The 12,512-nt window shown below is 48.5% G+C and overlaps 1 protein-coding gene across 1 annotated transcript; it reads right to left on the reverse strand.

The window, feature by feature from the left end:
• Window positions 1–6,201: 6,201 nt before the first annotated feature.
• LOC124659866 (noroxomaritidine/norcraugsodine reductase-like) lies at window positions 6,202–7,154 on the reverse strand. The gene is made up of 2 exons (XM_047197687.1): window positions 7,134–7,154; window positions 6,202–7,029 (listed from the first exon to the last, which is right to left on the reverse strand). The coding sequence occupies exons 1-2, from the start codon at window positions 7,152–7,154 to the stop codon at window positions 6,202–6,204; spliced, it is 849 nt and encodes a 282-aa protein (XP_047053643.1).
• Window positions 7,155–12,512: the final 5,358 nt, after the last annotated feature.

Genomic DNA, 12,512 nt, shown 5'->3' on the forward strand with positions numbered 1-12,512 from the left:
AAAATTATGTCAGAATTTTTTAACTTTTCTAAAATTAATTTTTAATTATTTTGTATAATAGGAGCATTTGCTCCTATGAGCCAAAACGCCACCTCCTCAACGGTAACTCTTTGTTGAGAATATAAATTCTTCAAAATCAGTAACGTTCAGTACGATGTAATCAATTGAACGGGTGTTCTGACTGTCATGATGTAGTCATATCAATGCAGGGAGGAGAATATTCGCATTGAATATCAGCCTATTGTCACATAATTACCGTGAAGCTAATGATGTGGCTCATGATTTAGCTAGATTACTCCCTCTCTTACAGTTTATTAGGCGTGCGCGTACCGTTAGGTCGCAAATTTTATCAAGTTAGCATTAGGGACAGAGATTTGGTGCACATGGGCACCAATGATCTCGTTTTAAAAAAAACAAAAATCATATTTTTTAGTTTCAAAAAAATCTGGAAAAAAATCTGCAAATAGTCAATGATGTATCCCACATAAGTGCAAAAAATCAATTTCAAATACTTAATATTTTGAGCTACACAAAAATGACAAAATTGTAGATCCAAGTAGTCATTTTCAAATCTTCAAAACATATCAGATTTTTTCATTTTTATCTAGCTCAAAATAAAAAAAAATCGGATTAAGATTTTGCATGATTGTGGAATGTATCAATGACAGTCTTCAGAATTATTTTCATGATTTTTATAACTTGTAAAAATATTTTTAAATTTTTCTTAACATAGTGAGAGCACTGGAGCTCGGGAGCTAAAAACACTTTTCGTAGCATTAGTTATATGTTATAAAAATTATATCATTAGAAAGTTTTGATGTTCTATTTTCTAATGATATAATTTTTTCATTATATAATTTAAATTATATAGGTTAAATTGGCGACCTAGGAATACGAGAAAGACTAGTAAACTGAGACGGAGGGAGTAGTTAGGGTATCAAATTAACCAGAATGTTTGGCCATAATGATCCAAATAATTGCGCGTGCCATCTTACTAACAAGATGCTTTTGAACAAAGATTTCTACTCCAACTCTTTCAAACATCTATAGGTTGATGTTTTAGCAACTAAGGTTTGGTGGAATGTTGCACCTCTGAAGTGTAAGATCTTCTACTGGCTTGCTTGGTAACGCCGCCTCCCCACGAATGAGAGATAGTTTCGACATCAGCTGACGGATTCTGCAACATGCCCCACCTGCCACCTTGATGGAGACAATGAACATTTACTCATTGCCTGCCCGATAGCTGGTCAAGTCTGGAGCTCCTTCAATCTCGACCCCGTCACCCAAGACATCTAAAGCTTTGTCGATCTGTTTCGCTCACATTGTTGCATTACTGAGGCAACCACTATCGCTACCGCCATCCCGTGGAATATTTGGAAGATAAGAAGCAACCTTGTGTTCAACAACTTGGATGCAGACCTTGCTCTGGACATCCGTCGTTGCATTGAAGACATCCACCTCTGGCCGTTCCGCTGCACCACCCCTACCTCTTCATCTAGGCTTATTAATTGGTGCATTAGCTTTGATCCTCCTTGATTTTGTTCGCCCCTCCCAACCCTCTACACCTTTATAATAAACCCTTGTAATATTCTACTTTCAGTTATATGGTAAGTTCAGGCCAGCATAAGGCTGCTGTAGACCCGGTAAAAAAACGAATGTTTGGCCGAAGAAGCTGTAATGTCCCCGGGCTAGCTATCGAATATAACCTGAACCCTGCTACTCTTGATTCTGATTGTGCGGTGGCACTCTTTGCCATTAAGAGTCGTACTCCAAGTGCTTCAAGAAACTATCCTATTCCAAGTTCCCTGAGGCCGGCGGTGATTCAACGAATTTGGAATACCCCGCTTCAGCTCCAACATGATCTCCACCATGGAACCATGGTTGCACCCTCGGGTGGTGCAGAGAAATCGTTGCCCTCCTCTTTCACAGACATTCGCCAGTGTGTGCGGTTGCCTGTACTAGGTGTGTCCATCAAATGCCCAAAAGAGAAACAAAGGAGAGAGAGAGAGAGAGAGACGTGGCCGTGTAATTGCCGTACTAGGTGTGTCCATCAAAGGCCCAAAAGATAAACAAAGGAGGGAGACGAGGCCTCGGGTTGCAGGGGTGTGGGAGACGAGCGATCGGTCGCTCAGATTTAATGGTTTTTCATATTTGAAAGAGATCCCCATAAATGATAATGTTGATACAAATGATACATGCATGTTGCATCTATCATACTCATAACTCATACCACAAGTTTTCATCCCACTGCTTTTTTGGAGCAACCGGCAGGAGCACTGCCTTTTCATTAAGCAAGAGGGAAAAACCAATCAAACTGTATAAGAGAGGACATATTTAGATTATGGTGGGAATATGCCCAATAAAACCACCAAATGAACCAAAAGACAAAAAGGGGAAACTAGTTCGGTTCGGCCGGGAAAGCCGGCCCGAAGCCAGTGATGGCACGGTCCTCTGAAGGATGTCTTCCCTCATGATATCCGCCACCTCTAGGTAGGTAAGCCGACGCCCAATAAAGATGCGCTTGTTCCGTTCCTTCCACCCATTCCATAACACGTAAAGGAAACGGCCGTTGATACGTTTCTGATCCTTCTTAGGATTTCCGTCGATCAAGGCGTCCCACCACTCGGAAATGGAGTGGTGGTCAAGGCGATTGTCGGTGTTGTCATCTTTGCCCCATGATCTCGTCAGGTTCCAAATGGCCACATTATATGGGCATTGTTTGCATAGATGGTCGGCCGTATCAAGCTCTCCGAGACATAAAGGACATAGGGGATCATGGGGCCACCCCCTAATGCGAGCATATCAGCTTTCCGTGTAGGGCTAGACAGCTAAACAGCTTGGGCAGCCCAGATCTTCTTGGCGCGGAATCTAGCATGGCCACTGAAGAACTTAGAGCATGTCTAACAGGCCCCGTATTTTTTCACCCCTTAAAACGCGAGTAGAGGGTCCTGTATTCAGTTTTCACCGGCCGAAAAATCATCCGAGCTAGCAGACCCCGTATGACTAAACTGTAAAAGGGAATATTCCGAAAATATGCCAAATTAAAAAATTCCCCTTCCTCCACTCCTTCTTCTTCCTCTAGCCCAGCCCCTGCCTAGCCCCAGCCCCGGACGCCCCCCGCCGCCGCGCCTGCCCACCGGCCGCCCCCCGCCGCCGCCGCCGGCCCACGGCCGCCCACCCCCGCCCGCCAAGGCCGGCCACGGCCGCGCGTGAGCTTCGGCCGCCGCCCACCCCCTCTCCGGCCGCCGCCAGCCTTGGCCGCGCCCGCTCCGGCCGGCCCCACGCCGGCCGCGCCCGCTCCCGCTCCGGACGCCCGCCATGGCTGCCGTGGAGCTGCACCTCGTCCGCCTCCCCAACCCCACCCGCGCGCCCACCTGCAGGTCGTTCTCAAGCCGACCAACCCGCCGCTCGCACCCACGGCGCGAATTCACCGGCGAACCGAGCCGCCGCCACGCCGGAGGCACCGACGAGCGCCAACAGCCGTCGCGCGGAAGCAGTTGCGATTTCTGAAAATTCAGCGCGCCACGAGTGAGGGTTTGCCCCTGTATTCGGCCTCCCGCCCCGTAAAAGTAAGGGGCCAAAAGCCACCCCGTAGCCGAAACTGTAAAAAATCGACACGGGGGCCTGTTTTACGGGGTCTGCTAGACGGCCGGGAGAGGCCTACCCCATATATCGGTGGTTATTTTACGGGGTTGGGCCTTTTAAGGGGTCTGTTAGACATGCTCTTAGCATTGTAAGAGCATGTCTAACAGGCCCCGTATTTTTTCGCCCCGTATAACACGAGTAGAGGGCCCTGTATCCGGGTTTCGCCGGCCAAAAACTCGGGCGAGCTAGCGAGCCCGTATCCCCACCCCGTAAAACAGAATATTCTGTTTTACGGGGTGGGGATACGGGCTCTGCTAGCTCGCCCGAGTTTTGGCCCTCAAAACAGGGTTTTTTGACAAATTGCATATTAGAACCAACACACCATTCACATAAAATAAATGTTTTACATCACACAATAATCGTCTTAATTATTACAATAATGTTTCTCGGAAATGTCAACAAATGTTCTAATGGAAGAATTAAACAAATAACAAATGTTTCACACATACAACAAATAGGAAATGAATGTTTCACACATACAACAATGGGAAATGAATGTAAAAAATCATTGGCCATGCAACCGCCAATGGTGATCAATCGGATCTTGGGTGAGCTGGTGATGAGTCTCGGCATTTTCAATGCCTCGATGAGCTGCAAGAAAAGCTTCAAGCCGATCAGGGTTCCTCTCGGGCTGCACTCGGGTGCCAACATTGTCATAGAAACATGGCAAGTTTAAACCGCTTTCATCTTCAATGATCATGTTGTGAAGAATCACACAACATGTCATGACATCAACAAGAGTTTCCTTGTCCCAAAACCTAGCAGGACCCACGACAATTGCAAACCTTGCTTGAAGGACACCAAAAGCTCTCTCAATATCCTTGCGGCATGCCTCTTGATTTCTGGTGAAGCAAGCTTCCTTTCTTGTCAAAGGCCTGTCCTTTTTCTCTTTTATGGACTTGACAAGGGTTGCATAGTTAGGGTAAATACCATCTGTGAGATAGTACCCCATGGTGTACTCATTGTTCATAACTTTGTAGTTACAAGGTGGAGCATCACCCTTAACTAGTCTTTTAAACAAAGGGGATCTATTCAAGATGTTGATATCGTTGAGTGTCCCCGGCAATCCAAAAAAGCATGCCAAATCCATAAGTCTTGAGAGGCCACAGCTTCAAGAACAATGGTAGCATCACGGCTTTTGCCACAATACATGCCATGCCATGCTTTTGGACAATTTTTCCATGTCCAATGCATGCAATCCAAACTACCAAGCATCCCCGGCCACCCCTCTTTTCATTGATCTCCATGAGCCTTTTTGTATCATCCTCATTTGGAGCTCGGAGATACTTCTCTCCATACAACTTGATCACCATCTTGGCAAACATACGCACGCAATCCGTGGTTGTTTGCACACCAATGCGAAGGTACTCATCGGTATAATCTGCTGGTATACCGTATGCAATAACCCTCATGGCGGCAGAAATTTTTTGGTATGGGCTAAATCCCATGACTTGGGCAGCATTTCTTCTTTGCTTGAAATAATCGCAATTTGCCTCGCAATCTTTGACGATTTTCTCGAACAAAGTCCTACGCATTCGGTACCGTCTACGGAAGAGGCGGGGAGGATAGGTCGGTACCTCGGCGAAGTAATCTTGCATCGGCTGCTCGTGGCCGAGCGCGCGGTTCCGCGGAATGCACATACGCCCCATCACGGATCCTTTCCGCTGATCCAGCAGCTTCATGCGGTCCTCCGTTTGCTTCAAGCCGAAGAGCAGCACCATCATCTCCGTGTCGTCGTCGTTGAGCAAATCGTCGATGTCGGAATCATCCGACGACGACCAATCGGTGGACGTCGCGTCCAAATCCGCCATGTGCACATCCTCCGAAGCCATCTACCACGGTGTACCATACATCAGCCCCAAATCCGACCAATTTACCGGCGGCAACGAAGAAGAACGCGGCGGAATACTCACCGAGGTGCGGCGGAGGTGCGGCGGGCGTGTGGCGGTGCGGACGGACGCGGAACTTCGGCGGGGGTGCGGCGGAGGTGCGGCGGGCGTCGAAGAACCTCGACGAGGCTGGGCGGACGGCGGAGGGGCACGGGTGGCGGCGGATCTGACGGATTGCGGCGGCGGCGCGCGGGTGGCGGCGGCGGCGCGCGGGGAAAACGGGTGGGGGAACTGAAATGTCCGCGCGCGCTCGGAATTGGGATGCTGGCTTCGCCCACTATCCCCGCTCCCACCCCGCACAAGTAGGGGCGAGGACCCGCCCCGTACTCGAAAACAGCAAAAAACGATTCGGGGGCCGTTTTTACGGGGCGTGCTAGACGGCCGGGTAGACGCGAAACCCTCAAACCGGCGGTTATTATACGGGTTTGCCCCTTTTACGGGGTCTGTTAGACCTGCTCTAAGCAGAGTTGGTACTGTAAGTCGCGTGAGAAGTAAGGATCCATGAGATGGAGTCCGGCCGGTTGCTCAGGAATACAATAACAAAGTTTAACAAATTCGTTCAAATCAACAAGAGATGAAACCATGATGCTTTATTTACTAGCCGCACGTATGGGTAGAGAAACAGTTCAATCGAGACGTGGCAGGCATCCATGCATCAAATCCTAGGCTAGGCGGCTATGGTGCGGCCGCCGTCGACGGAGATGACCTGCCCGGTGATGTACGATGCGGCCGGCATGCACAGGAACGAGACGAGCGACGCCACCTCCTCGGGGTCGCCCATGCGTCCCAAGGGTACGCGTGCGTTCTCCGCCTCCACCATCATCCCCATCACCTCCGGGTCAAGAATAATGCCGCTGCTCCTCAAGATGTCTGTCCGGATGCCCCCTGGCGCGATGCAGTTGACGCGGATGCCGTCACGCGCCCACTCCACGGCGAGGCTCCGGCTGAGCTGGTTCATGGCGCCCTTGGTCGCCGAGTACACCGAAAGCTGCGGGTAGACAATAAATCCCGCGAGGGAGGAGACATTGACCACCACTCCACCGCCGGCGAGGAGGAGGAGCGGGTGTGCGAGCTGGGACATGTGGAAGCACGACTCCAGGTTGGTGGCCATGATGCGGGCGTAGTCCTCCGCCGTGCTCTCTGTCGCTGGCCTGAAGAAGGTCTGCCCGGCGTTATTGACGAGGATGTCCAACTTGCCCCCCAGCTCGGCTCGGGCCGTGGCCATGAGCGCCTCCCTGTCGCCGCGTAAGGAGACGTCGCAGGTGGAAGCCGTGACGCGCGCGCGCAGCCGGCCCGCGTCGGTGTCGGCGTCCCACCCACGCAGCCGCTCCCGCACGTCGGCGTCGCTCCGAGCGCAGGTGTGCACACGGACGCCGAAGCCGGCGAGCTCCTCCACGATCGCCCGCCCGATGCCTTTGGTTCCTCCGGTGACAAGCGCCGTCTTGCCGGCCAAGCTCCACCGCTCCTCCCTGCTCATGTTGCGTGCTGCGGAAATCTACCTCTGATTGATCGATGGGTGTGTCGTATACTCGTATCGCGATCTCACTAGTGATTATCTTGTTGGTTGGCTTTTGCTGGCTAGCTACTAATTATATACACATTGCGGATGCCGCTTGTCATTGCTTGTACATATGCTTCCTCGGCAAATTTTTGGTATTTTTGCACGATGAGCACGAAGCATTCGGCGGTGTCCGGCTACGCAGGCCGTGGCCGGCTGGTCCGCTCCAGTAACTATTCACTTTTGATTTCTTCCAAGAGATGGTGATCCCACACAAAGCCGTTTCCAACCATATGTCAATCAGATACAATCAGTAGCTCAAGCGCTCACAAATTATATAATGAACATATTTAAATTGCCTGCTGGTTTTCATGAGGATTATATAAAAACCATCAGAAAGTTTTGATGAGGAGAAGAAGAAGATCAGAGGAATGTACACTGTACTTCCTGGGACAATCTCACTCTACCAAAAGTTTAGGGTAGCGTGGGATTCAAAGACGCACAACTTTTCAACCAGGCACTGTTGGCAAGACAAGCCTGGAGAATCCTCCAAAGTCCAGATTTTTTCGATAATGGGCGCTTTATTACTCAAATAATATTATACCCGGCCTCTGCATAACTAGGATGCACACAGCCGTATAGATCCATTTATTACACACCGAACAAAAGTAAAAGTCTAGGCAACACCGAAGCAAATGACTAAAACCAGAACTATGTGGTAGGCGGGCCAATCCGCAGATCACGCTGCCACCCATGTTGGGAAAAAATATCCCTCGCCGTATCCTTCAACCGTGTAGACACCTCCGTAAAGAGGTCTCGATGAACCACACGTTGTAGACGCGACCACAAACGGAGCATAGCTGTGCAGATGACCTGCAAAAGAGAACAGCATTTATTATTAAAAACCTTGTCATTTCTACACAGCCATAGTGACCAAATAACAATAATCGCTCCCACCCTAATAAGTGGTTTAAACCTAGGATCCACACCATTAAGCCAGTTGCCGAAAATATTCGGAACACTACGTGGCGGGTATAAAGTAGAACCTATTTGGATGGTTGACCATATAGAACGAGCAAATGAACACTGGAAGAAAAGATGTTTAATAGTCTCTTCATGATGATAAAAGACACACTTTTTGCTTCCGTGCCAGTTGCGTCTTGCAATGTTATCTTTGGTAAGAACCGACCCTCGACGAAGATACCATGCAAACACCTTAGTTTTTCAAAGCAAGATATTTTTCAAATGGAAGATTTCTAGATAGAGTGTTCTCAGCTGAAGCTTCACCAACATGGAGGGGTATTGAACACGGTTTGGAATTTCTACAAAGGGGATTATCTGGAGAGTAGGAAATGGCTCAAAAATTGATATCCAAATATACAACTCGATTCGTAGAAGGACACCTAAGACTATCACTAATGTGAAAACACGTACAAGATGCAGGAAAGTTAAGGACTTGTTCATCCAAGAATGTAGGCAGTGGAATGAGGGCAAGATCAAGGAGATATATTATGGAAAATGATTGTCCTCCCCCGGGGGATCGGCGCGGCGCAACCTCCGGGTGCGTGGCCGTTAGATGGGACGGATCGCACGGACGCGAACTCCCAGCGACAGCTTCACGTGCGTGGACCCCACCCACGTTTTCATCGTCCCCAACCTTATGGAAAAATTAGATCCATACCATTAAAAGATCACATCTTTAGAAAAATACCACTGAAAAATTGTGCTTTAGAAAAATACCATTGAAAGGCAGCTCCGTTACAGATTTCTACCACTCCCCAAATCGTCGGGGTTGCTTCCAATGGTGTTATGTGTTGCTACGTGCGGGATTGTGTTTTCGGGATTTTGCGGCCATATGTTTCGTGGATTTGCAACATAGGAATTATTATTTTTGCTATGTTGCTACAATTGCAAAATATTTTTGCTACTAGCAGCTTTGTGGCGTTGCTGTCCTGGACGGACGGAGTTGCTGCAACCTCGGACGGCGTTGCTGCCGGCTGTGGGCGATGTCTCCGTTGATGTCTTAGAGGATTTGCAGCATATGAATAAAAAAATTGCTACAATTTATTTGCGGTTTTGCTACATCTGCGTAATATGTTTGCTACGTGGTCTCCGGCGAGGTCTCCGGCGAGCCCAGCCTTTTTATTTTCTTTTCTGAACGAACCGTTTTTTTGCTTCAGTCATTTGCTGCCGGGGTGATGTTTTGCTGCCGGGAGATGTTTTTTTGCTACATGCAAATCTAACCGTCAAAATGGTTGATCCGACGGCTGGGGACCCGGGGGCTGGGGAATCAGATCCCCCGGGGGACACCCAGCAGTTTCCATATATTATTCCCATGACGCCGATGAAATCATCAAACTGGAACCAATGATACATGGTGAAGATATACCTACCTAGTACTGACACTACGAGAGCACATGTATTATTTCTGTTAAGAGTTCTTAGGGCATTTCCAGAGGTCCGACGCATTTTGGACACTATTTGTATCCGTTTGCGTCGGACGCGGTCACGAAAATTAGTCAAATGTTCGTATGCGTCTGTCCCTTCCCCAGCGACAAAGACGCATTTTTTAACCGCAAGGGCCCTGACATGCATTAGTTAGGAAGGAGAGAGAAAAAAGATATCTTTTGCGTGGTCACCATTGGCTAGCACATGAGTCTACCATGTATTAAAGGAGTAGAGAGAGGGACCAGCCAGACCAAAACGGACGTGCGGACCCATCCCCATAGATGCATTGCTGCCGCATATTTGACCCGTGCTTGCGTCTCTGCGGACAGCACGGTCACTATGTGTCGGGCCGCTGGAGATTTTTTTCTGTCTGTGTAGACGCAAACGAACAAAAAACGTCTGTTTGCGTCGCACCGTTTGAGATACCCTCATAAAACTGTTTTTAAAATTCAGAGGTCGTCACAATTTAACAGCGGCAATAGTGGTACGGAAGATGACTCAAGAAATATCTGGAAATTGATCTGGAGATGCAAGGTGATACGTCTCAAACGTATCTATAATTTTTTATGTTCCATGCTAGTTTTATGACAATACTCACATGTTTTACATACACTTTATATCATTTTGATGCATTTTCCGGCACTAATCTATTAACAAGATGCCAAAGCGCTAGTTCCTGTTTTCTGCTGTTTTTGGTTTCAGAAATCCTACACAGGAAATATTCTCGGAATTGGACGAAACAAAAGCCCACGGTCTTATTTTCCACGGAGCCTTCCAGAAGTCCGAAAGAGGAGACGAAGAGGGGCGACGAGGCGGCCACACCACAGGGGGGCGCGGCCCCACCCCTGGCCGCGCCGCCTTATGGGGTGGGCCCCTCGAGCGTCCCCCGACTCAGCCCCTTCGCCTATATAATCTCTCCGTCGCGAAAACCCTAGTACCGAGAGCCACGATACGGGAAAAGTTACTGACACGTTGCCGCCGCCAATCCCATCTCGGGGGATTCTGAAGATCACCTCCGGCACCCTGCCGGAGTGGGGAATCATCACCGGAGGGCTCTACATCACCATGCCCGCCTCCCGACTGATGCGTGAGTAGTTTATCCTTGGACTATGGGTCCATAGCAGTAGCTAGATGGTTTTCTTCTCCTCTTGTGCTATCATGTTTAGATCTTGTGAGCTGCCTATCATGATCAAGATCATCTATTTGTAATGCTACATGTTGTGTTTGTTGGGATCCGATGAATATGGAATACTATGTCAAGTTGATTATCGATCTATCATATATGTGTTGTTTATGATCTTGCATGCTCTCCGTCGTTAGTAGAGGCTCTGGCCAAGTTGATACTTGTGACTTCAAGAGGGAGTATTTATGCTCGATAGTGGGTTCATGTCTCTATTGAATCTGGGGGAGTGACAGCAACCCCTAAGGTTGTGGATGTGTGATGACCCACAAGTATAGGGGGTGTATCGCAGTATCTTCGATAAGTAAGAATGTCGATCCCAACGAGGAGCATAAGGTGTTGACAAGCAGTTTCGATGAAGGATTCACTGTAAATGCTCACAGACAAGTATTCAGGGGGTTTTGATGTAACAGATGAATAAAGTACGAGTAAATAAAGTGCGAGAGTAACAATTGCAGCAAGTGGCCCAATCCTTTTTAGCACAAAGGACAAGCCGGTTTGTTTACTTATAATGACCAAACGTTCTCGAGGACACACGGGATTTTAGTCTAGTGCTTTCGCTACATACGGCTAATTAATCTTCATTGTTTTGATAAGTGTTGTGTGGGTGAACCTATGCTAATGTACCGCCCTTTCTAGGACTAATACATACTTGTGATTATACCCCTTGCAAGCATCCGCAACTACAAGAAAGTAATTAAGATAAATCTAACCACAGCCTTAAACTCTGAGATCCTGCGATCCCTCCTGCATCGATATACCAACGGGGCTCAGGTTTCGTCACTCCGGCAACCCCGCAATTGGCAAACGAGTATAAGATGCATTCCCCTAGGCCCATAAAGGTGAAGTGTCGTGTAGTCGACGTTCACACGACACCACTAGAAGAATAACACCACAACTTAAATATCATAACATTGAATATTACTCAACCATACTTCACTACTAACATTTAGACTTCACCCATGTCCTCAAGAACTAAACGAACTACTCACGAGACATCATATGGAACATGATCAGAGGTGATATGATAATGAATAACAATCTGAACATAAACCTTGGTTCAACGGTTTCACTCAATAGCATCAATAACAAGTAGAAATCAACACCGGGAGAGTTTCCCCTATCAAACAATCAAGATCAAACCCAAATTGCTACAGCGGTGACGAGGTGCAGCGGTGGAGACGGCGGTGATGATGATGAAGATGATGGTGATGGTGATGGAGATGATGTCCAGCTCGATGGCGGTGACGATGGCGTCGATTTCCCCCTCCGGGAGGGAATTTCCCCGCGGATTCCTGCCCGCCGGAGAGCTCTTTTCTCTCTGGTGTTCTCCGCCCCGCAGAGGCGGCTGTGACTCTTCGCGACGTACCCCTCTGGCTTAGGTTTTCGGGACGAAGGAGTACGCGAAGAAAAGGAGGCGAGAGGGGGCTGTGGGCCCCCTCCTCACAGGCGGCGCGGCCAGGGCAGGGCCCGCGCCGGCCTGTGAGGGGGGCCCATGGCGGCCCTCCTCAGCTCCCCCTTCTGGCTCCCTTCGTTATCTGGAAAAATAGGAATTTTCATGTAATTCCCGTCAATTGTTGATCTTCCGAAATATTGCATTCTGACGGTGCTTTTTCCAGCAGAATCCTGGCTCCGGTGCGCTGTCCTCCAATAATCATGAAACATGGAAAATAGATGAAATAACATAAGTATTATATCCAAATATGAAATATATCAATGAATAACAGCAAATTATGATATAAAATAGTGATGCAAATTGGACGTATCAACTCCCCCCCAGCTTAGACCTCGCTTGTCCCCAAGCGAAACTGAACTCGGTAAACAGGACCACATGTTTATGGAGTGAAGAGTC

The sequence above is a fragment of the Lolium rigidum genome, chromosome 6, assembly GCF_022539505.1.
Source record: "Lolium rigidum isolate FL_2022 chromosome 6, APGP_CSIRO_Lrig_0.1, whole genome shotgun sequence".
NCBI lineage: Eukaryota > Viridiplantae > Streptophyta > Magnoliopsida > Poales > Poaceae > Lolium > Lolium rigidum.

Bases quoted from the DNA above. Each gene is read 5' to 3' on its own strand.
- LOC124659866 (XM_047197687.1), bottom strand. From the start codon at position 7,154: ATGACAAGCGGCATCCGCAAT. The intron at 7,030-7,133 runs GTGTATATAATT...AATCAGAGGTAG, and splicing joins TGACAAGCGGCATCCGCAAT to ATTTCCGCAGCACGCAACAT.